Below are 24184 nucleotides of genomic sequence, written 5' to 3'. Positions count from 1 at the left end.
CCTTGGCAGTTGGCATGTGGCTCAGTGTAACATGGGCCAATCAAATATATCAAGTCCCACAATTGAATTTGCCCTAAACATATTTTCAGAATCAATGACTTGAATTTTAGCAAGCCCATGTGATAACTCATACTGAATTATAATCCAGTCAATTTATTTTCCGTTGCAAAATGGTTGCTTTGGCGACGAGAGTTTAACTTACGATTGAAAATTATCTTATAGGAAACGTAATTACAGAAAAGAAAATAGGTCATTAATCTGAAAAGAAAAGAAACAAGGGGTGGAAACCAAACATTGAGTCTTTATGGGTTTTTTTTTATTGTAATTTCTTCACTTTTTGTTTAACGTTTCTGCGCTCCTTTTGAAATTGTTTACATCCCCCCTCCAAAAATAGCCAACCCACCTTCAAACAAATTCATGAGTTTATGCTTTTGTGCAGATGTGAAGGAATATGATAGAAAAGAAACTTAGTTGAATAAGCCAAAGATCTTTTTATCGAATAGCATAATTCACTTTTATATGGCTTCTCTTGAAATTAAAATATAAGCTGATATTTTGCTACAATTTGTTAAACTTAGGGATTTGCCTGTTGAGGGTAGGAGCTAGCTACTGGTTCCGTGACTTACGTTGGTTTATATCTTAGGGCCAATTTTCTTGGGTATGGCAGTTCAACTCATGCTCACTTCCCATTCTCGTGAAAACAACCATTTAGTCAACGAATAGATCGATATTTCCATACAGATCTGCTCTGGTTTAAAGGTCGAGCAGTGTTGCCAGCTGCTTGGTTTAAAGTTGCGTAACCTAAAAGTGAAAATGTGCCAAAAGCTCCATTTTTCTACCGAAAACATGCTGAATGAACGATTTTCTCCCTTATGATAAAGCACTTATTCGAAAAAATTCAATACGAAACCACTTAAAAAAAATCGCCAAAATGGCAAAAATGCACCCGATCTGGCCACTTTGAAGTCGAGTTGAACTAAAGCTCTTCGGTAAGTTCAACAGAAGATGGATGAAAGGTAGATGGAAGTAAAAATCTCTTAGAAAGAATCCACCCTAAAACCTCAGATTGTGGGGATGGATGAGTTACATCCAGCTCTCATCTCCATGTAAATGGGCCCATACTGTTACTAAGGACGAATATAGGTGGCTTAATATAGCACTGTTATGTGCCTTTATTATTCTTCCGTCTTTGGGCAAATATTATTAACCAAAGTAAATCGGAAAATTCCGAGAATATGTTTAGAGGTAATTTCAAATACGCATGGAATTGAAGACGTGTTAGGTTACTAGCAAAATATTGCTAGCAATTGAGACGGTAGAAACACATCTTAAGGATACAGTAATTTATTTTTCAGGTGGAATTACAAATTGGTAAAACATATTTGAATATTTAGCGAACCAACGATTTTCGAATAACCAAAAAAGCAAAAAAAAAGGAAAAACGATGCTACTTAAACTATTACAAAACTCTGAATGAGATCGATTTAAATTATTCGTGACTAAACATGGCCAATGGTCCCAAATAAATAACATTAAGATGAATCTTAATAATTCTGACCGCAGAAAATATGAACTGTTTTGAGTTGTTCAGTTTTATTTTGTCACCATTTTGAGTCTTTGTGTTTACCAATATGTCAAAGTCTTTAGGTTTGCCAATTTTGGTTAGAATGTTCGAAGGGACCTTATTTTCAGAAAAATACTGCCAATTAGTTCATGGTCTATTCTAAATAATCTTTGGGAAAAAATCTCATTTTTATATGGTAATTTTATTCGAATTGTTGAAATCCATGTTTTGTACATAATGTTAATAAAATTGTCGTACTTGCATTTTAAAGTGTTGCTTCTAGATTAATTTTTAGTAATTTAAGCCCTCTTTTAGACTAAGCTGTAATCTATCACTACCACTCCCAGTGGCTGATGTATCTGCTACGGCCCACTTTTTGACTTTATGCCTTTCGATTTGTTTATAAGTTTATTTCTGGCACATAGGCAAAGATTAAGGAACCTCACAGGGCGCCTGAAATCCACAGATCGATAGTGTTTGTCCACTCGGCGAAGTGCATCTTGAAGTAAAAGCAGTTTTTTATCATCCTCAATAGTTTCATTGTCAAGGAATTTACTCAGATTGTCCTCAAAGTGTTCCACGGGTGAGAGAGCGAGTTCTATTGGAGTCAATTTATAGGGTTTTGCCATCTAGAGAAAACTGTTTACATGTCCTGCAATAATTGGCAGTAACAGTTTTAAAAATCTACTGACCGTCTGATGAAGTTGTGTCCTTTTAAAATTATGCCATGTATGGTGATAGTCCCCTTCACGTGCACTGGAACGTTTCTTCGAATACTGCACATTAACTACTTAAGGCAGTTGTGCAATAAAATCGGTCAAATTTATAAAAATATAAGATATTAGATTAATGAAATCATTGTCAATACCATGTTTGAGAATTGCTTTTCTAAGCTGAGGTTTTGAAATGCTTAGGACTGAAGACCAACGTTTATTTTCATGTAGTTTTTTCAGCGTCATGATGGCAACTAATAGGTTTTTTTAAGGTTCACAGGTAGATATACTGTAATTTCATTGTCGAAAATATCTGTGACTACACGTAGATCCTCGGGTGTATTTTGATTAAGATCCAATAGGATATAACCGTGGGGTTTATTAGTTACCTGATTGTATGCTGAGAGCAGAAACTTAGAGGCACCTGAATAGGTCTCTTTATTGAGGATTATTAGCGAGCTAGAGTCACAAACAACTCTGTATATGATATAGTAGGTGCAGTTTAAAGCAAGTTTTCGAATACATTTGCTCTGATAAAATATATTTTGTTGAACAAGAGTAACGAAAATCCGTTCATAAATAGAATGGACAGTGAACATTTGCGACATTTGCAGGGACTATTGTTCAATTGATTTAGTCAGATCGTCACTGATCAGCATAGATTTTGGTTCAGTAATGCTGAAAACATCAAGCCCTTGTATGAACTGTATCTGCACCAATCCCATGGTGGCAATTGCTTTTATTTTATCGTATGACTCCTGCCAAATATTATAGCAATAGTAGATTTTTTTCATCTTTACCACAAACATTTTATCGCAGTTCTTAATTATTTTAGTTAAGAGTGTTGTTTTGCCCGACATTGAGGGTCCACACAGAAACGATCTGAATGGTGTTTTAATTTGATTCATGTTCCTTTTAATAGTTCACTTGGATAACTAACTGTAGACCCTAATTGTCTAATGACTAAATAATTTCCCTACTACTACTACTCTGTTCTTCAAGACGAATAAAGAATCATATTTTCTTTTATTATATACATAAAAAGTAACAATACTTAAAAAAATACACTTTTTTTAATTTATTTATAAAAAAATACAACATTTACGAAGGCACAGAGAAAAAACACTTTTTTTGTTTATTTATAGAGAAAAAAATACAACATTAGATTAAAGCACTTTTTTTTTGAATGAAACATTTACAAAAAAAAATCTGCTCTAAGTCAAAAAGATAACTTTGATATTGTGGCAGTGCCCCCCCCGCTGGCGGCGGCCAGCCGCCCCCCCCCCGGGGCCGCAAGCCCTCCCCCCCTCCCCCGCCTCGAGGCCCCCCCCAAAAGGTTTTTAGGAAATAATTTACAGGACTTTATTTAAACCGAGACTTTCCCTATGGGCAACACATTCGGCCCGTTCTGAAGTTAAATAGTGTCCACGGGGGAGGGTCGTCACACCATCTTGACAAACATAGACCTTGTCGGAAATGGTACTCATGGCTATTTTTTCTACATTTACAGTAAAGTTCCTGTATTTGAGAGAACGAATTGCCAGCAATTTGGCTCGTGGAATTGTATTTTCAACAATACAATTCCTATACATGTCCATGTCGAAATTCTTATCCACATAGTGCGTTGGTACTCCTGTACAATATTTCTTGGGGTTTTTATCGTTTATCTGTATAGATTGCAACTTTAAAACAGCAGACAAGTCCCTGGAAATCAAGTCATTTCCCGGTTCATAATATTACAAAGGAATCGTCTTTGGCGGCTGAAGGTTCTATTGCTATCAGTAAAGACCACTCCAATTAGTTGAGTCCATTTGTGAGCAGACAATTTCACCCTGCACCAACTCATCAATTATACTTCAGGTTTTTACTTTTAACAATGAAGAATCCATTTCCCTGTAGCACGCATCTAATTGCCCCTGTTCAGGTCACTGTACCCTAGCCACATTGTAGTAAAATTCCAACATGAGCTTCTTTGAGATCTCCAAGATAGTACTTTCTGGATCACTATTTTTATTCAAGACAATGCATCTTTTTTTTCTATTCAGAAAGATCATGTCGAGGCCTATGGTTTCAAAGGAAGTGTAATTTGGATTTGTAATAATTCAAGCTCATTGTTCGGGATCAGCTAAAACGCAACAACAAGTCCTATTAAAAACACTTTAGAAAATTATACCTTATGCCAAATTCAAAGCGACTGTCTAAATTTCTATTTCAGCTTTCGTCTGCGCTGTAAAGCTCTTTTTGACAAAAGTGTCAACAAAAGTTTTAAAATTGAGTTTTTGAATAAACTGAAGTACTCGGTGAACCTTTGTGACTTAGAAACCATTGTTGCGCATCCATTTTAAATCTATATGATGTAACAACTATGTTTTTTTCGGCAGAAGGTAAGAAATAAGTTTTCGTTTTGAAGGCGTCCAATTCAATCCGTTCACCTCGACTAAACGACTATTGCGAGGGCTCAAAGAGTCCCTAGTCACTAGTATATTGATACACGGAAAAAAATTCTTTACTGAATCATGTAGTTCGTCTGATATCTCCCTGTCAATTTAGAAAAATGATCCAACTGGGTCATTCTCCTCACCACTGTAAATGTTGGGGACATGTGGAGCTTGAGGGTCATTTAGCCATTTATAGTCGCTGCAAGGTAGTGCATAATGGGACATGGCAGAGGGGTAAGAAGAATTCATATCAAGGGAAACTGCATCTTATTTTGTCCCCGTCTTCTCTCCTGCTGGATCAGTTTCCAAGATAAGGTCCCCGTGAAAAACAAAACCCCCCTCATTGATCTTTCAATGAACAAGTGCTGATCAATTTCTGTGAGTAGCCCGAGTTTTTTCCCACTAATTTTTAGGATGAAGTCCATCACTAGATGAGGCGAAGAAAAATAATAACCCAAATCAAGAGTAAATTCCTAATAGATTTTATCCGTATTTTTACACATAATGTCTAACAGGGTTAACACGTCACTCGACAAATACAGCTTGCAGTAGTCAAACCCGTTTTTACACCCTCCCTCTACCCAAACTTTTAGAGTAAAACTGTGGTCTTCGAGGTTACACCTACGATCGTGTTGACTATCATAAAATGATTCGCTCGGGGGAATAGAGTCCGTGTCGAATCTCGACGTGGAACAATAATATTCATAAGGATAGGTGTCCTTGACCATCATAAAATCATATAAATAATTTGGAAATTGTTGCTTGAGAAGGGGGAAAGCATTGCTGCCGTCATCGTTTTTCTGCACTTGAATTAATTCGCTCAATGATTTGGGGAAAAAACTGTATGAATCTAAAAAGCGAATTTCATTCGTAATCACAACGCCAGCTTCAACAAATTTCCACATAAATTCCAAAACAAGCAACTTTTCCGATGATTTAGGTATGATTTTGTACGTAAAGCTGTCTATCACCCATGCATCATCCACTGTTCCATTTCTTTGAAGATGCACCACTGCTGGTAGCACATACTTTAGATCATAGTTAGTATTACATATAAAAACTGGAAGAAAAAATTGTTGTTTGATTTTTAAATTACATGAAGTGTGAGCCGATCCCCGAAAGTTACTTTTTCCTGTTGACTTGGGGTCAATAAGGTGGTTGTGGTCCTGGACCGCGTCTTTTGCAGCAAGGGCACCCCTACATACCCAGCAAATCGTCCCCTTTTCCAACGCCAGTTGGTCTTAATCTGACAATGTTATCGAGTAATTGGTGTGAAATAATCGTGAAATTGCCCTGCTTACTGTTTTTATTAAAAATATCAATAGCTTTTCCATGCTGTCTTCCTCGTCCACATTCAAAAAAACTCTTCCAGCTGCATTTTATTGTTGCAGTCACGACGAGCATCCGCATAGGAACACGCAACTAGTTTGTGTTCCTTGACTATATTTGGCATTGATGGGTCCGATACCTCAATCAGTCTTGTTTCACAATCTAAAGACACTTTATCGAATTGCAGAAGAGAATTTTGAAAATTTTTACCTAGCAAAGTGTCTTTGCCTTCTGCCGACATGTTTCTTATTTGATTCCCGTGAATCTTACAATGGTTCATGTCGGCTGAGACCGACTACTTATATCTGAACGGGGATATGCACTTGGGGCGATACAGATATTCTCATTTCTTCTTGCCTTAAGATAGGATTCGACTTATTGACGTAACAGGAAAAAAATGACAATAAGACCTTAAATCTGTGGGAGGTGCGTAAATAATCCATGCCCAATTTTTAACATTTTCCACCATCGGTGTCCTCACTGAGTACAAAACCCCTTTTTTATTTGGTTTTTTTCTCCCATCTACAAATTCTATGTCATATTGGAGAACAAACACCCCCACCCCAAGAATTTCATTTTCATTCAAAAAAAATCTTATTTAATTAAAGTAACCTGGATATTTCCCACTAAAAAAAAAAAAATTACTTTATGGAAATTTTTTACACCGTTGCGAGCAAGTCTGTCGAGATTTGTCATTGTTGACTCATTATATAATTTTTTATTGGCTGCTACTGAAAATGCGTATTTAAAACATTTCAGTCCCATGTGAAATTTGAAACTTTGAACCCCTTTGGTAGCCGACAAATCTGGATGGTATTTTATTTTTTTACTCTACTCTCCACTTAAAATAAAGTTCTTTTATAATATACCGATATTCAAATCAATACGTTAAATTTATAAAATTTTGGACACACTTCATCTCTCGTTAAATGTCCCAAATGCAGATATTGACTTTTTTATGCAGTTAAAAGATTTGACTTCAAATTCGTTTAGACCTGGGTAAAAAGTCTGGCTGCCTTTTGAAAAAGGGAAATAAAAATATCCCAAGATGTTCCCTTTTTTATGTACACTTTTTGATTCACTGATGCTTTAATTCCCCCCTGACCTCCCCATTTCTGAATCTGAATCTCAATTTTCGCTTGAATTGTGTCGATATAGTTATGGAGAACTTTCACAGGGTCCTTTACAATAATGCTAGCGTCTTCCTCGGGAGGGCTAAAATCAACCCTATATGTTTGCAAATTACTTAGAGCAGACTCTAACAAATAAAATTGCGCAATTCCGGGGACATAGCACTATTTTCATGTCCTGCGCCGATTTGTTCACTAATAGTAAAGTTATCGTCAAAAGTGTCTCCAGAAATCTAGCTCCTATTGTATTATTAAGCGGACTATTGGAGAGTGGCTCAGAATTGCCAATATCGCCGGTTGGTTCAATTGCACTTGTTGTAGATGACATGAGGTCCCCTAGTACATGTTTCAAGGTGTTTAGGGACGATTGATCCAGCCAGCCTATATTTTCATGCGATGTAATTTCTTTACGAGAACCTAGTTCAGTTACACCGCCTAAATGTTCATGCATAAATCCATCTACCCAGTCCGGATCCTCTATCTTATCAGTATCACAATGCAGGTCATCTAGCATAGCTATAACCACAAAAAAATCGTTAAAAAAACTCTCTTGCTATTCAACATTATCTATAACTAATGCATGTTCGTCTCTGAACTCAAATGGCGGTGACAGAATTGTGCCTGCAAATTCCAATGTTTGATTATCCACCGGCAGTTCTATTTCATTGATCTGTAGAAAAAAAGATTTTAAATTCCATGTGAAATAGCAAATATTTTTTTTTATAAAGTTAATGAAATCTTTTAATTTTTTCATAGTCAGTGTGCCGCCATCTGAACAATTAAAAGAAGAAAAAAAAAGTTAAATTGGTCTATGCAATTCATAATGACATTTGAATATGTTAAAAAATATATATCGTTTTAGTCAGGAAAATGAAGTTTTATTCTTAGAGGATAAGTTAGAACAAGAGAATGATATCTAAAACTAATGGTTTTATTCAAAAAAAAATTTTCGTAATCAAAATTCAACAGATGGATTCATATCTCGTGCCTGTTACTCTTCATTAGAATTCTCAAAAAAATCTAACCATTGTTTTACCGATTCTATATCCTCTATGAAACACTTCTCCTTAGCCTTAGTTCATGACCACGAATCTCATACATTGGTTGCTGCTGCTGTTGGTGTAACTTTCTCGATAATCCGAATTTTTCTATGTCATTTAGCAACGGTTTTGATTGAAGTGTCGGATGTAGTTGACCTGGACTAAATAAATCTTCGTAAGCAAAGAACTTTTTCCCCTTCCATATCAATAATTAAAGCGCGATTAAAATGTTTGGATGATCCTTTTTTTGGGGGGGGGGCCAATTTTGTTAATAACACACGTACACATGCGCACATGCATGCACACACACACACACACACACACACACACAAACACACACACACACGCACACACACACCCACGCACGCACCCACACACGCACACACACACACGCGCACACCAACACAAAAACACACCCACACACAAAAAAACACACACACACACACACACACGCACACACGCACACACGCAAACGCTCACACACGCACAGAGACGGCACACACACACACACACACACACACACACATACAAAAACATCGCAACGTTTGACTAATAGCAATAAAATAAAATAAAAAAAAGTCAACCGAATATTTGTCTTACTACCCCATTTAAAAAAAAGAACTTGATTCTTTTTCCTACAAATCTAGCCGTCCGTAAGAAATAGTGATCAGACTAGAAGCAGATTCCTTTTCCTACAAATCTACTCTCCCCCCCCCTTTTTTTTGCCCCACCCCTACACACCTTTTTTTTCTTCAATAATTACCCCAATAGTTTTTTCTTCAATAGTTAAATTATCAGCAACTTGTTTAAAAAGGGAATTTGTAAAACCAAATTGTGAGTGCGCTATAAAGTTGAAAGATATCTGATAAATGGCGCTTACCATAGAAGTTGCAGTTAGCTCGTTACAAAGCGGCCCTGGTGCATAGCGAATAACGGTTTCCCTCATCGAATTCTGTGTAGAGTTGACACTGTCATGAGAGGGCCCTGGTTGGTCCAGAGAACTTGTAATGGATGGTCTTGCAGTTTGCATTGATGTGTTATCACCCCATCTTGGTCTCTTTTCGGAGGGAGGGCAAGAATCTAGCTCAACATCCTTAAAAAAAGAAGAAAAATTTAGTAATGAAATAATAAGCCCTCTAAAGTTTATTCTGATGTTTGTAGCACTTTAGAAATATTTAAAAAGCTTTTAAAATAAAATTTATGAAAATTTTGAGTTAGGAGGGAGGTGTGATTTCAAAAACCTATCCCCATAATAAAATTTGACCTATAAAGTCAATTCTGATGTTTGTAGTGCTCTATGTCTTAAAGCTTTAAAAATATTTAAAAAAGCCTTTAAAATAAATTTTTTTTGGAAAATTTTGTGTTTTGGAGGGAAGTGGGATTTTAAAACCCTCTTCCCGTGATATAATTTGACCTATAAAGTCGTACTGAAACTTGTAGAGCAAAGAAAAGAAACTTGTAGTGCTCAATCTATTAGTGCTTTTAGAACGCCTGCTATTTTTTTTTACAAATCAATATTTTTTCTGCTCAAATGTTCCTTCGCGTACATACACTCATCGTACTGAACAGCCTTGGGTGTCCTAGTATGCAACCTAGACTTGAATATGCTAAATAAATACGTATTTAGAAATTTCACTTTGATGAAGGACAAAGATTGCAGAAACAGGTTTTCAATTCATGACAATGAACCAAGATTTTACCTGCTAAGCTTTGGAAATTGCTATATTGTTAAGAGGATTACGCGAAAAGTCACAAATTGAACGAAATAACTAAAACTAAAGTATTATGACCGTACCCCACCACTTGCGTGGGGTGTGTTTTTGTTTTACATTATAGAAAAAAGCATACTTTGGATTTTATATCAAATATAATAATTATTTTTTAAGATTTTGTATTGTTGGAAGGAAGGGATGTAAGTCCCCCCTGAAATTTGAATTTACGAGTAAACGATTTTTTTTTTTTTTTTTTTTTTAGCATTTTCAAAAGAGATATATTAACAAACCTTTGGGATTTGAACGAAATTCGAACTTTGGTGTAAAGAGCAAGATATTGAGGAGGGAGGCGACCTTTCATATCTGCCGAAACTAATATGCAAATTCTATTTTAATTTTTCATATACAATGAGCCAAAATCAAAGTGAACATGCCTCTCTTTTTTTGAATATTTATTAAAATTGAAATACATGGATCGTTTAATATTTAAAAGAAGGAAGCTTTTTAAAAGAGGTAACAACATGGTGAAAAAAAAAACATAGGGATGGTAATTCTTCCTTAACTTAATGACGAGACAATTTCTTTTTATTATAATAATGATAAAATTTTACTCACCAGAAGCTGCTTAGAATTTTCCATATCTATGTAAATGATCGCAAAAATACCGATACTAATATGTTGAATGAACTATTCAAACTGTTGAAAATCCTAATTTGAAACCTGAATATATACAAAAATAATTGAATATGTTAACAGCGAAACAAGATGCGCTGATTTTATAATACAGGTTTATCCCTTAAAAAGACATATATACGATGAACTAGAAATCTACTAAATTACGTAAATCTCTTTGAAAGGGTGTAATGCCCTGTAGAGTAACATTAAAATTGCTATATGTCTCGTAGAATCCAGAAGACCATGTGAGGGAGCTCTGAATCTCTTTTGAAAAGGCATATACAAGGTCCAGAATAACATTGAAATTGCTATATGTCTCGTAGAATCCAGAAGGCCATGTGAGGGAGCTTTGAATCTCTCTGAAAAGGCATATACAAAGTCCAGAATAACATAGAAATTGCTATATGTCTCGTAGAATCCAGAATGCCATGTGAGGGAGCTTTGAATCTTTTTGAAAAGGCATATACAAGGTCCAGAATAACATAGAAATTGCTATATGTCTCGTAGAATCCAGAATGCACATTCTACTATAGTACCCTTTGTAAGTGACCAAAAAATTCGAGAACAACTAGACCCCCTCCCCCGCTCCTCTTTCTTCCTAAACTGGTACGATAACAAATTTGAGATATCCATTGTGTTCACCATAGTTGAAATGCCCAATAAATATGCTTTAGGCTATATCATTACCCCCCCCCCCCAGAGCCCCAGGGGAAAGGTCTAAGTTATAAAATGTACTCATTGTTTGCGCATAGTATTTGTGATTCGGATGTAGGCATACATTTTCGGGTGGGGGACGGGACAAATTTTCTGCTGGGGTTTTTTCCACGGGGGAATTTTCCAGAGGGAGGGAAGTGTCCAGGGAGTGAAATTGTCAGGAGAAAATTTACACTGGGGGAATTTGCCATAATTCCTATATAAAATTCTTTTCATGTCTTGCTTTCTCTTTTCCGTCTCAATTTTACGAGCATATTGGTTAAGAGTAATTATCCGGGGTTGATTTTTCACTAGGATTGTATTGTCTAGAGGAATTTTTCGTGGGGAGGGGTTTCTCTGTGGAGGGGGCCAGATTTCCTGGCAGTATTTAAAAACGATCAGAAATTAAAATAAAAAAAGAATTTTCAACTGAAAGTAACAAGCAACATTAAAACTTAAAACGAACAGAAATTATTACGTATATAGGGGGTTGCCCCCTGCTCAATGCCTTGCTCTTTACGCCAAAATTTGAATTTTGTTCTAATTCTTTACTAATGACTCCGCAAACATAAGGACCGTTTAATTAGAAAAACGAAACAATTTTCTAAAATAAATAAAAAACTTTAGCGTAAAGACCTAGGTGTGGAGGAGGGGGTAACCCCCTTTATATACGTAATTATTTCTGTTTGTTTTATGTTTTAATGTTGCTCCTTACTTTCAGTTGAAACTTGTTTTTTTATATTTTATACAACAGACATTTATTTATCTGATTCTGTAGAAACATTCATAAAAAAAAAAACTCTAAGGAACAAAAGAGATTGAAATTGTTGGTATCTTTTTACTTACAAATGACCCGGAACAGCAACCCCTGAGCCAGCGGGGCCACAAATTGCATGTTGGTGTACTTGATACCAGTCCGGGGGGGGGTTCTAACTTTTGCATGTAATTAAATACTAATATACTATTAAAAATACTTCGAATATTTCGTCTAAGTTTATTCTTTGCAAAAAGTAATATTTAAAACAAAAAGTTCTGTAAATACATGGCACAATATAAGTTTTTTATTTATGTATTTTTTTTTATTGGAAAATATATCTGATCCAATAATACCAGATATAAACATAACTGACTTCTAAGCCAAAAAGTATATTTTTGCAACACCAGTCTGAGGTTAAGTTGTTTCTCAGGGGAAAATTATATATATACTTTGCCGTCACCGATCTCATAATAAACTGAAAATTTTAAAGTTTCTGACTAAAAATATTAAAATTTAAGATTGTTTCGGTACTCCCAAGCTTGCTACTTGGAGTGCTTGCCTGCTCTAGGCCATCCCCTAGATCCAGCCCCGGTTGCAACATGATATTATGTTTTTAATTTTATGTCTGTAGTTTTAGCCTACATTACACTGCTAAAGTATAGTGCACTACTTTACTATTACTAACAATATTCGTCGCAGCATTAAGTCCCCTGACGTCAACACAGCAACGCACGCTCCCTCTCCACTCTGGTTTGTTTTCACTTTCACTCTTTACACCCTCGAACGAAATTAGAAATTTCTTTAAATTCTACTTATGACCTTCACCCCTATTTAAGGGTGCCCTAGTAATAACCGAAAACCAATGTTTCGATTCACAACAACTAAATAATGACTAATAGTAGTAAGCTATCTAGTACCACGACGAGTGATTGCGCAATTTGTCTTATCTCTAGCATGTATAAGAATATACAGTACAGTTTCACGCCTACAAGAATATACAGTACAGTTTCACGTGCACATTGCAAAAAGCGAGCAAATCTTTTATACCTATAAAGTGGTCAAACACGTTTTGAGAGTATAATTGTTTTTTTTTTATCGAAAACTAAAGATTGTCAAATTACGTATTTAGGAATGATTCTGTAGGAAAACCTGTCGATCACCCATGCGTTATCCACTGTTCCATTTCTTTGAAGTATGTGTTATCAAGAGCATTTTCTGATTATTTTTTTGGACAAGTGCCTTTAGCCAAGAACATTTTGATATGGATGTGTCGGTACATAGCATTTGCGACTTGGATCCTATGAAGGTGGAGAAAAAAAAGGGTTTAGCATTTGCGAATTGGACTATACGAATGTATAAATTTGGAACAATATCAATCTACGGATATGGTTAACGATGATAAAATGGTCTTAAGACTTGACCTAGCTGTACTTCTTTGATGTGTACTGTATAATACACAAGTAGTGTTTGAACAGTGTTGTCAATTTAAAATAGAGTTTAACGGTATAGTATACTACAAATTTGATACTAAGATAGATGTAGATGGCAAAAAAAGAATTTTAATAACGGATAGCTTTACTTTTTCGATGTGTACTGTATAATACACAAGTGGTGTTTGAACAGTGTTGTCAATTTAAAATTGAGTTTAACGTTATACTATACTAAAAAGTTGATACTAAGAGAGATGTAGATGGCAAAAAAAGAATTTTAATAACGAATAGCTTTACTTCTTCGATGTTTTCTGTATAATACACAAGTGGTGGCGTTATGGCAGCGGGGTGTCTTAGAGTACTTATAGTGTGATAGTGGGGGTGAGTTGCTAGCTAAAAACCAGTGTGGATGACTTGAAATAAAAAAATTTTAACAAGAAATCTCTGAAAAAATATTTTTTGGGGGGATAGGTTGATGGCAAAAGGATCTCTTAAGAGTAGTTATAGTGTGATAGTGGGGAGCAAGTTGCTAGTGAAAAACCCGTTTAGATGACTTGAAATAAAAAATTTTAACAAGAAATCTCTGAAAAAATATTTTTTGGGCGGATGGGTTGATGGCAGAAGGATCTCTTAGAGTAGTTATAGGGTGATAGTGGGGGGCGAGTTGCTAACGAAAAACCCGTGTGGATGACTTGAAATTAAATTTTTTAAAAATAAATATATTAAAAAATATTTGTGGGGGGATGGTCTTATGCCAGAAGGATCTCTTATAGTAGTTCTAGTGTGATAGTGGGGGGCGGGGTTCTAGCGAAAAACCCGTGTGGATGACTTGAAATAAAAAATTTTAACATGAAATCTCTGAAATTTTTTTTTTAGGGGAATGGGTTGATGGCAGAAAGATCTCTTAGAGGAGTTATAGTGTGAGAGTGGGGGCGAGTTGCTAGCGAAAGACCCGGGTGGATGAAGTGAAATAAAAAATTTAAAAAACAAATCTCTGAAAAAATATTTTGGTGGGATGGGTTGTTGGCAGAAGGATATCTTAGAGTAGTTATAGTGTGATAGTGGGGGGCGAGTTGCTAGCGAAAAACCCGTGTGGATGAATTGAAATAAAAATTTTTAACAAGAAATCTCTGAAATTTTTTTTTGATGGCAGAAGGATATCTTAGAGTAGTTGTAGTGTGATAGTGGGGGGCGAGTTGCTAGTGAAAGACCCGTGTGGATGACATGAAATAAAACATTTTAACAACAAATCGAAGAAAAAATATCTTTGGGGGGATGGGTTGATGGCAGAAGGATCTCTTAGAGTAGCCTACTTATAGTTTGATAGTGGAGGGTGAGTTGTTAGCGAAAAACCCGTGTGGATGACTTGAAATAAAAAATTTAACAAGAAATCTTTAAAAAAATATTTTTGGGGGGATGGGTTGATGGCAGAAGGATCTCTTAGAGTACTTATAGTGTAATAGTGAGGGGCAAGTTGCTAGCGAAAAACCCATGTGGATGACATGAAATAAAAAATATTAACAAGAAATCCCTGAGAAAAAATTTTTGGGGAGAGGGGTTGTCGGCATAAGGATCTCTTACAGGAGTTCTAGTGTGATAGGGGGGGGTAGGTGTGTAGTAAAAAACCCGTGTGGATGACTTGAAATTAATTTTTTTAACAACAGATCTCTGAAAAAATATTTTTTTTGGGGGGGTGGGTTTATGGCAGAAGGATCTCTTAGAGTAGTTATAGTGTGATAGTGGGGGGCGAGTTGCTAGCGAAAAACCCGTGTGGAAGACTTGAAAAATATTTTTGGGGGGATGGCTTGATTGCAGAAGGATCTCTTAGAGTATTTATAGTGTGATAGTGGAGGGGTGAGTTGCTAGCGAAAAACAATATGGAAAATACAATTCCCCTGTTCAAATGTGAAACTTAAGTCCATTTTTTGGATCGAAAAATAAAACTATTTCCGTGAAATCTGAGCTAATAAGGGTTTTTGACAGTAAACTCTAGTTTTGTGTAAGAAAATTATCGAAAATACAATTCTCTGGTTCAAATGTGAAACTTTAGTCCATTTTTTGGATCGAAAAATAAAACTATTTCCGTAAAATCTGATCTAATAAGGGTTTTTGACCGTAAATTCTAGTTTCTTGTAAGAAAATTATGAAAAATACAATTCTCTAGTTCAAATGTGAAATTTAAGTCCAGTTTTGGATACTCATAATGATGAGGACTGATGATTATAATTCAATATTTTTTTTTCATAAAAACAAACTTTTTTTTTTAAACTTCGAAATTATTCAACTTTTTTTTAGCATTATTTCATTAAAAATATATTATGCATTACATTGTTATGTGTTCATTATTTTTAGAGTTAGCTAGCATATCAAACGTTTAGAATGTCTATTAAAACATCGGAGATGCAAGAAAAGGAATTTGCATTCATCTAAAGTCAGACACATGGGACAACTTTGACAAAATATAGGTATCAGATTGAATAAATTCTTTATCAGCATCCGTTGTTGGATATATCATTATGTCATTATGAAAAAATAGTAAGTAAGTAAGTAAGTAACAAACTCTTTCTTGAATTCACCTCTTGGATACACAATACAGAAAATTAATTCAGGAAATTATGAAAAAAAATTGAACAAATTCCTTATTAAAATTCATGAAAGTGGATTGCAAAATCCCAAAGTGTACGAACTGTGGAATACCCGGACATTACCGGAAAGATTGTTGGCAAAGCCTAGCATGTATAAGGTGCCAAAAATTCGGGCATAGTGCACACAAATATATGGCACCAAATCCTATTGAAAAAAAAACTAATCAGGCAGGATTTAAAAGAGGTACGTCCCAAGCCTGAAGATAAAAACACAAAACCTCCTTCTAACCAAAATGAATATATTTGTTTTAGTGCGTTGCAGGAAAATAAAACTGAACCAAGTTCTTTCCCATTTATGTGGACAGCTAAAATAGCAGACCAAAATTTTGTAAAATGTTTTGTAGATAGCGGGTGCCAAAGAAGCTTATTAAAGGAGGAAATATTTCAAAAATTTCCAATAGAGGTTCGTAGACGCCTCAAACCGTCCTCCCGAAACGTGAAATCTTTAAGTGGAGAGACTTTACCACTAATAGGAGAAATAAATGTAGCATTCTGCATTACAGATGAGGCAAAACGGAATGAAAGATTATTTTAGAGATTCTCAGTCGCCCCAGACTTGAAATATAACGTAATTATAGGATATGATATTTTAAACAAACTTGATTGTTCATTAAATTTAGGAAATAATAAAATTTCTTTAGGAACTACAATTACAGAGGAAATAAATTCCCACACGTTTTTCACTGAAGAAATTTCGAGCAGGGGGTTGGCGTACATAGCAAAACAGGTCTGTATTCAGGAAAATTGTCTCCACATCATTAAGGCCGAATTGTCGAATCACTCAGCACCCTTTGTAGCTCACGGCGACACTATAATGTTTACCCCGAATATTCAAAAACAATTACACTTATGTCCATCGCTGTGTGAAACTTATAACAATTCAATAAAAATAGTTTATTTTAGTACGAGCGATGAACCTCTAAACTTACCATGAGGCAAAACCTTTGTTTCATATAAGGTGATAAGCAATGCATATTTAACGGATGCGACTCTCTTAGCAGCAGGATTAATAGAAAATAAAGAGGAATCCCTCTCTATAGAGGAGAATAAAATAGGATAGGAAGACAGCAAATTTTTAAAGAGAATTAAAACGGGTCCATTAAGTTCAGAAAGAAAACAAATAGTAGAAACAGACTTATTAAAATTGAAACGAGCCTTTGCAATTGGACCTTATGAAGTAGGGCAAAATGACCTTCCAGGATATAAGGTAAAAATAGACCCAGATATACCTATTAAGTGTGTCAAACAATTCCCTTTACCATTTTTAATGACAGAATGCTTACAAAAACACATAAACGAAATGGTGAGAGTAGGAATAATTGAAGTAAGACGTTCTGAATGTACAGGTCCAGTGTTTTGCATAGGAAAGCCAGGAAAGGATGGGAAAATTCCACCAAAAGACTTGTGGGATGAAAGTAATAGTCGGTTCCTCATAGATTTAAGAGCAATAAATAAGGCGATAAAAGACTCACAGTGGGGTATTCGAAGAATTTCAGAGGTCATCTCTGATCCATCTAATAAAACCAAATTCATTTCAACTATTGATATTAGAAATGGATTTAGTCACTGTAACTTAGCTAAAGAAAGCCAAAAATATTTTAGTTTCTCAAGTAAGGGGATTTCTTATGTATTTAAGCGCGTGCCACAAGGGTCAGTTTTCTCGCCCCGAGCTTTTGTTGAATTTTTAAATCAGGTTTATGGACCCGAATTTTCTTCATTTTTATCAAGTTATGTAGATTACTTGACAATACATATGTCAGGGAACTTTGAAGAACATTTGAAACATATTGAACTAACTTTAAAACAGGCTATAAAATTTAAACTAAGGCTTAATATTGATAAATCTCAATTTTTTTCGAAAGAGTGTGACTTGTTAGGGTTTCGAGTCTCCAAAAAAGGAGTTAAACCACAAGCACAAAAAATACAAGCTATAAAGAAATTAGAACCACCAAGTGACGTCACAGGAATTAGGTCATTTCTAGGCTTAACAGGTTATTACAGGGGATTCTATCATAATTACGCAAAATTAGCCGAACCTTTAATTCGACTAACTAGAAAAAATATTCCTTTTATTTTCGGCCCAGAACAAAGCGTAGCCTTTGAAAAATTAAAAACAGAATTATTAAATCCAAATAGTATTTTTTTAGAATTTCCTGATAAAGACAAAAAATTTTACCTTGACAAAGATGCCTCGGAAAAAAGTATTGCTTCAATTTTAGTGCAACAATGCGAAACGACAGATAGATTTCGAATAGTGGCAACCTATTCAAAGGTTCTTAGTGGTGAAGCCTGAAGGTTTGATAACCACAACAGGGAACTTTCTGCCTTAGTACAAAGTCTAAAGCACATCCAAAAAGGGTATTTATTGGCCGTGAGAAATCACATATTTGTAGAATGTGCAGCACTAACATATCTTAAAAGATCAAAGGATCTTCACTCAAAATTATATAGAATTGCGGTTCTATTAGACAACGATTTGTATACATATCACCACATTAGCACAAGTAGGAACCCTGCAGACTATTTGAGTCGCCCTAGCTCACAATTAGTTAGGGAAAATAGGTCAATTAATCTTGATGAGTTAGAAGTAGAATATTTAGCTTTATTAGGAGACGAGGAACCCATTGATGTTTTTGGGATTGGTAAAGAAGAGATGAGGGGATTTCAATTAGAAGACCCTGAAATTAAGGTGGTAATTAATGAAATAATAAAATCATAAAATACACTCTTATGCTTAAAATCTCCCCATGATACAGATAAAAATAATGAAAAGTCAAAAGAGGGTAGAAATAAACAGTCGAGCCAGACTGGTTTGACCAGGCCCTGTAAGGAATGTGAGTCATATACGAGTAGCTCAAACATTCCCGGAGCTATCAAACCATCGAAAGGGGATGAATTCAGTTGTAATACTGAAAAGAAGTTTCCTTCTATAAGAAGGAACAAGCCTGGGTACAGAGATAGATGCCTAACCTCTGGGTCTATCCACGGCAAACTGAAAGAGGTAAAAGTAAAGGGCAGTACGCATGCGTGTGTTACTGACAGCAGGTCAACTTTAGAGGGGAGTGAAATTGAACCCTGTAAAGGACAAGCTCTGACGGCGGAATTTGCAAAGATCAGAACGACCGTAAATGTTACTGGCGCTAAGGATAAACTGGCCGAATCCCAAACTTCCAGAGATTCAGCCTCGGAGAGGGACGAGCCGTTATCGATACGACAAGCTCGGGAGGTGGAGCTTGCAGACTAGAACTATAGAAAGAGTCACTAGCATGAATAATTGGGCTGGGTCTGGGATACCCGCAGACCTAGGCACCAAGAGGGGTAAGCCGCAGGAATAATTTCCAAAATTTGACGTTTCGGGCAGAGCTAAAATTAAAAACAGACCAGAAACTTCAAATTTAGGGGAAGGGAATCCTTTTGTTGTGAAATGGTTAAGATATCTTCAGTTGATCCTAGTCGAAGAAATATTGTATGCAATAGACGACTCAGAAAAAAGGAAACAGATGCATCAATTTAAAATCATCCTACCAAAAAAATGATTAGAGGAATCATTAATCTTATGCATACGAGCCTTTTCCTAGGAGCACACATGGGGACTGTAAAAACTTTGAATAAGTTAAACCAAAGTTGTGTTTTTGAAAATATGTACTGCCAAGTTGAGGAGGCGGTAAAGAATTGTGATCTATGTTTAAGGAGGAATAAAGTTAGCAATATATATCCTAAATTGAGAGAAAGTATTTTCCCTGGCCATCCATTTCATATCTGGTCAATGGATACCACGGGAAAACTACAACTTTGCACTAACGGTGACTAATATATAATTATTGCGGTAGAGCATTTTACTAACTACACAGTAATACCACCAACCAAAAGACCTCAGGTCAAAATCAGTGATGGAATTTATAACAAATGAAATCAAATCCCATTTTGTAACTATGGATTTCTCACTGTCTGATAATGCCACATACTTTACGAGTAAAACCTTAAATGAAATGGCCGAAGAGTTAGGATTCAAAATTATACATTCATCGCCAAGAAACCCCCAATCTAATGGATCAGCAGAAAATGGAGTAAAATGTGTAAAAATAATACTAACTCACTACCACGATGAGATACATAGAGGAAATTGGAGTGAATTCTTACCATTTATACAATTAGCATTAAACACTAGTATAGATGTTAGCAGAAAATATACACCCTTTTTTCTACTACATGGTTTCGAAGCGAAATCAGTATTTGATAACATTGTGTCTAATCCGAGGGAGGTGTTCTGTTCAGAAGATGAATGGGTATCTAATCTCGTTCAAGAGGTATTTGTCAGCCGACAAATATGGATGAATTAATTAAACGGGGCCCGAAAAGGTCAAGCGGCACAAAACAACGAAAAAATATTGGAAATCAAAATCTTCCCTAATAATTTAGTGTATGTCATCCAAGAAAGTTCATCAAAAAATTATTCATATAGGGGACCTTATCTAGTGTTATCGGAATTATATAAAAACGTCTTTTTGCTACAGGAGTTAAAAACTTGTAAACGCTGTTTAGTAAATATAAGAAAAATTAGAAAAATACATGACCACGAAAGGTTTTTAGCCATGAACCCCGAGATAGCAAAACAAAGGTCAAAGGTAGATAACAAGCCCTTAGATCCTATACCAGACAAAATTGAAGGGGAGCAAATGAATAAAACACAGATAGAGGAAGACATCCCCCATAATATTTGGCAATGTAATTTAAAGGGAAGTTTATTAAACCAAATAAATGAAAACAATTTGGAAAGGGTAAACCAGCCTTACATTGTGACTTCGAGTGAGGGGAATGGTTCTGGTAACGCAGGAACAGACACAGAATTGAGTTTACCAGAGCCTCAATTACAACCCATGGATGGAATAACCAGTGAGGAAAGAAGTGACAATTCGGAAGGAAATACTTCTGCGCAAACAGTTGATAATTACGAACAAGGAAGATTTATCCATGAAAGAAAAGCTAAATCAAAACCACTAAATTATAAAGATCCTAGTTTAAAGGGTTTTCTCGGCGGAAAAATAGCAAAACCTTAATATTCACTACCAATAGGCTATAGGATATCGGTTAATTATAGGCGTTACGGATTACTGGAAATTTATAAATCGATTAGCTTCAATGTGGTGACACAACCCGTACAATAGCCGTTTATTTGTGATTTCTCTACATCAAATAAACAAGATGGGTTCAGAATGTTCAAAATGTTCAACATTCTATTTCCTGTCTCAAAAACTTCGTATTTCTTTCAAACTGAAAATGAGTTTAAATTTTTTGGGTTAAGTAAAGATCAAACGAGATATTTTTTAGAAGATGACAATATAGAAAAAATATGTAATTTAAAGAGTATACCACTATTGTGCAACCACCAATTTATTATTAGAAGGACACAAATAAACTCCTGCAGTTTAGCAAACTATTGTGAAAATAATGCATTAATTAATAAAGAGTGTCAAACCAAAATTATAAAAGAAAATAAAATCTTAATCCAAAGAATTGGAAGGGAAAAGTATATAATCACATCTCCTTTCAAAGAAGAAATAAGAATACATTTCGAATGTAAAACAGAAAAAAAAAGGAAATTCACATATATAAAAGGCAGCTCAGTAGTAAAATTGCCAGAAGAATGTTCTCTAACTGCAGAAATGTTAAAGATAAACAGTATGTATAGGGGACAGATTACAAAGGAAATGGCACCTTTAAACATATCGATAATTAGCCTATAGGGAAACCTCTCCATAGCTGGTATAAAAAACAAATGGAGCAAAGAATTTGAAGATTTAATCTCTATATATTTCCAGAACAAGGAACAATTTTTTTGGGATTGGTGAAGAAGAGATGAGGGGATTTCAATTAGAAGACCCTGAAATTAAGATGGCAATTGACGAAATAATAAGAACAAAGCGTAGAACAAAGCGTAGCCTTTAAAAAATTAAAAACAGAATTATTAAATCCAAATAGTATTTTTTTAGAATTTCCTGATAAAGACAAAGAATTTTACCTTGTCACAGATGCCTCGGAAAAAAGTATTGCTTCAATTTTAATGCAGCAATGCGAAACGACAGATAGATTTCGAATTGTGGCAACCTATTCAAAGGTTCTTAGTGGTGCAGCCTCAAGGTTTGATAACCACAACAGGGAACTTTTTGCCTTAGTACAAAGTCTAAAGCACTTCCAAAAAGGGTATTTATGGGCCGCGAAAACTCGCATGTTTGTAGAATGTGCAGCGTTAACATGTGTTAAAACATCAAAGCATCTTCACTTAAAATTATATAGAATTGCAGTTCTCTTAGACAATGATTTGCTAACATATCGCCACATTAGCACTAATAGAAACCCTGCAGACTATTTGAGTCACCCTAGCTCACAATTTGTTAAGGAAAATAGGTCAATTAATCTTGATGAGTTAGAAGTAGAATATTTAGCTTTATTAGGAGACGAGGAAACGATTGATTTTTTGGGATTGGTGAAGAAGAGATGAGGGGATTTCAATTAGAAGACCCTGAAATTAAGGTGGCAATTGATGAAATAATAAAATTAGAAAATACACATTTGGCTTAAAATCTTCCCAGGATATAGATAAAAATAATGAAAAGTTTAAAGAGGGTAGAAATGAACAGTAGAGCCAGACTGGTTTGACCAGGCCCTGTGAGGGATTTGAGTCAAATACGAGTAGCTCAAACATTCCCGGAGCTATCAAACCATCGAAAGGGGATGAATTCAGTAGTAATACTGAAAAGGAGTTTCCTTCTATAAGAAGGAACAAGCCTGGGTACAGGGATAGATGCCTAACCTCTGGGTCTATCCACGGCAAACTGAAAGAGGTAAAAGTAAAGGGCAGTACGCATGCGTGTGTTACCGACAGCAGGTCAATTTTAGAGGGGAGTGAAATTGAACCCCGTAAAGGACAAGCTCTGACGGCGGAATTTGCAAAGACCAGAACTACTGTAGATGTTACTGGCAATAAGGATAATCGGGCCGAATCCCAAACGTCCAGGGATTTAGACTCGGAGAGGGACGAGCCGTTATCGATACGACAAGCTCGGGCGGTGGAGCTTGCAAAGACTAGGACTATAGAAAGAGTCACTAGCATGGATAATTGGGCTGGGTTTGGGATACCCACAGACCTAGGCACCAATAGGGGTAAGCCGCAGGAATAATTTCCAAAATTTGACGTTTCGGGCAGAGCTGAAATTAAGAACAGACCAGAAACTTCAAATTTAGGGGAAGGGAATCCTTTTGTTGTGAAATGGTTAAGATATCTTCAGTTGATCCTAGTCGAAGAAATATCGTATGCAACAGACGACTCAGAAAAAGGAAACAGATGCATCAATTTAAAATCATCCTACCAAAAAAAACTAATTAGAGGAATCATTAATATTATGCATACGAACCTTTTCCTAGGAGCAAACATGGGGACTGTAAAAACTTTGAATAAGTTAAACCAAAGTTGTGTTTTTGAAAATATGTACTGCCAAGTTGAGGAGGCGGTAAAGAATTGTGATCTATGTTTAAGGAGGAATAAAGTTAGCAATATATATACTAAATTGAGAGAAAGTATTTTCCCCGACCACTCATTTCATATCTGGTCAATGGATACCACGGTAAAACTACAACTTTGCGCTAACGGTGACTAATATATAATTATTGCGGTAGAGCATTTTACTAACTACACAGTGATAGCACCAGCCAAAGACCTCAGGTCAAAATCAGTGATGGAATTTATAATAAAGGAAATCATATCCCATTTTGGAAATATGGATTTCCTACTGTCTGATAATACCACATGCTTTACGAGTAAAACCTTTAATGAACTGGCCAAAGAATTAGGATTCAAAATTATACATTTATCGCAAAGGAACCCGCGATTTAATGAATTAGCAGAAAATAGAGTAAAATGTGTAGAAAGAGTATTAACGCGCTACCACGATGAAATGCATTGAGGAAATTGGAGTGAATTCTTACCATTCATACAATTAGCATTAAACACTAGTATAGATGCTAGCAGAAAATATACAGCCTTTTTTCTACTACATGGTT

The 24184-nt window shown here is 35.5% G+C and overlaps 1 protein-coding gene across 1 annotated transcript; it reads left to right on the top strand.

The window, feature by feature from the left end:
* Positions 1 to 20058: 20058 nt before the first annotated feature.
* On the top strand, positions 20059 to 20466 carry LOC148941815 (KRAB domain-containing protein 2-like). The gene has a single exon (XM_089103637.1). It carries the CDS (start codon positions 20059 to 20061, stop codon positions 20464 to 20466), a length of 408 nt encoding a protein of 135 aa, XP_088959763.1.
* Positions 20467 to 24184: the final 3718 nt, after the last annotated feature.

The sequence above is a fragment of the Artemia sp. Qi Xiang Cuo genome, chromosome 17 (assembly GCF_049724085.1).
Source record: "Artemia sp. Qi Xiang Cuo chromosome 17, ASM4972408v1, whole genome shotgun sequence".
In the NCBI taxonomy this organism is placed as follows: domain Eukaryota; kingdom Metazoa; phylum Arthropoda; class Branchiopoda; order Anostraca; family Artemiidae; genus Artemia; species Artemia sp. Qi Xiang Cuo.
The sequence above is the reverse complement of the archived record's forward strand: the minus strand, read 5'-3'. Positions and strand labels throughout refer to the sequence as shown.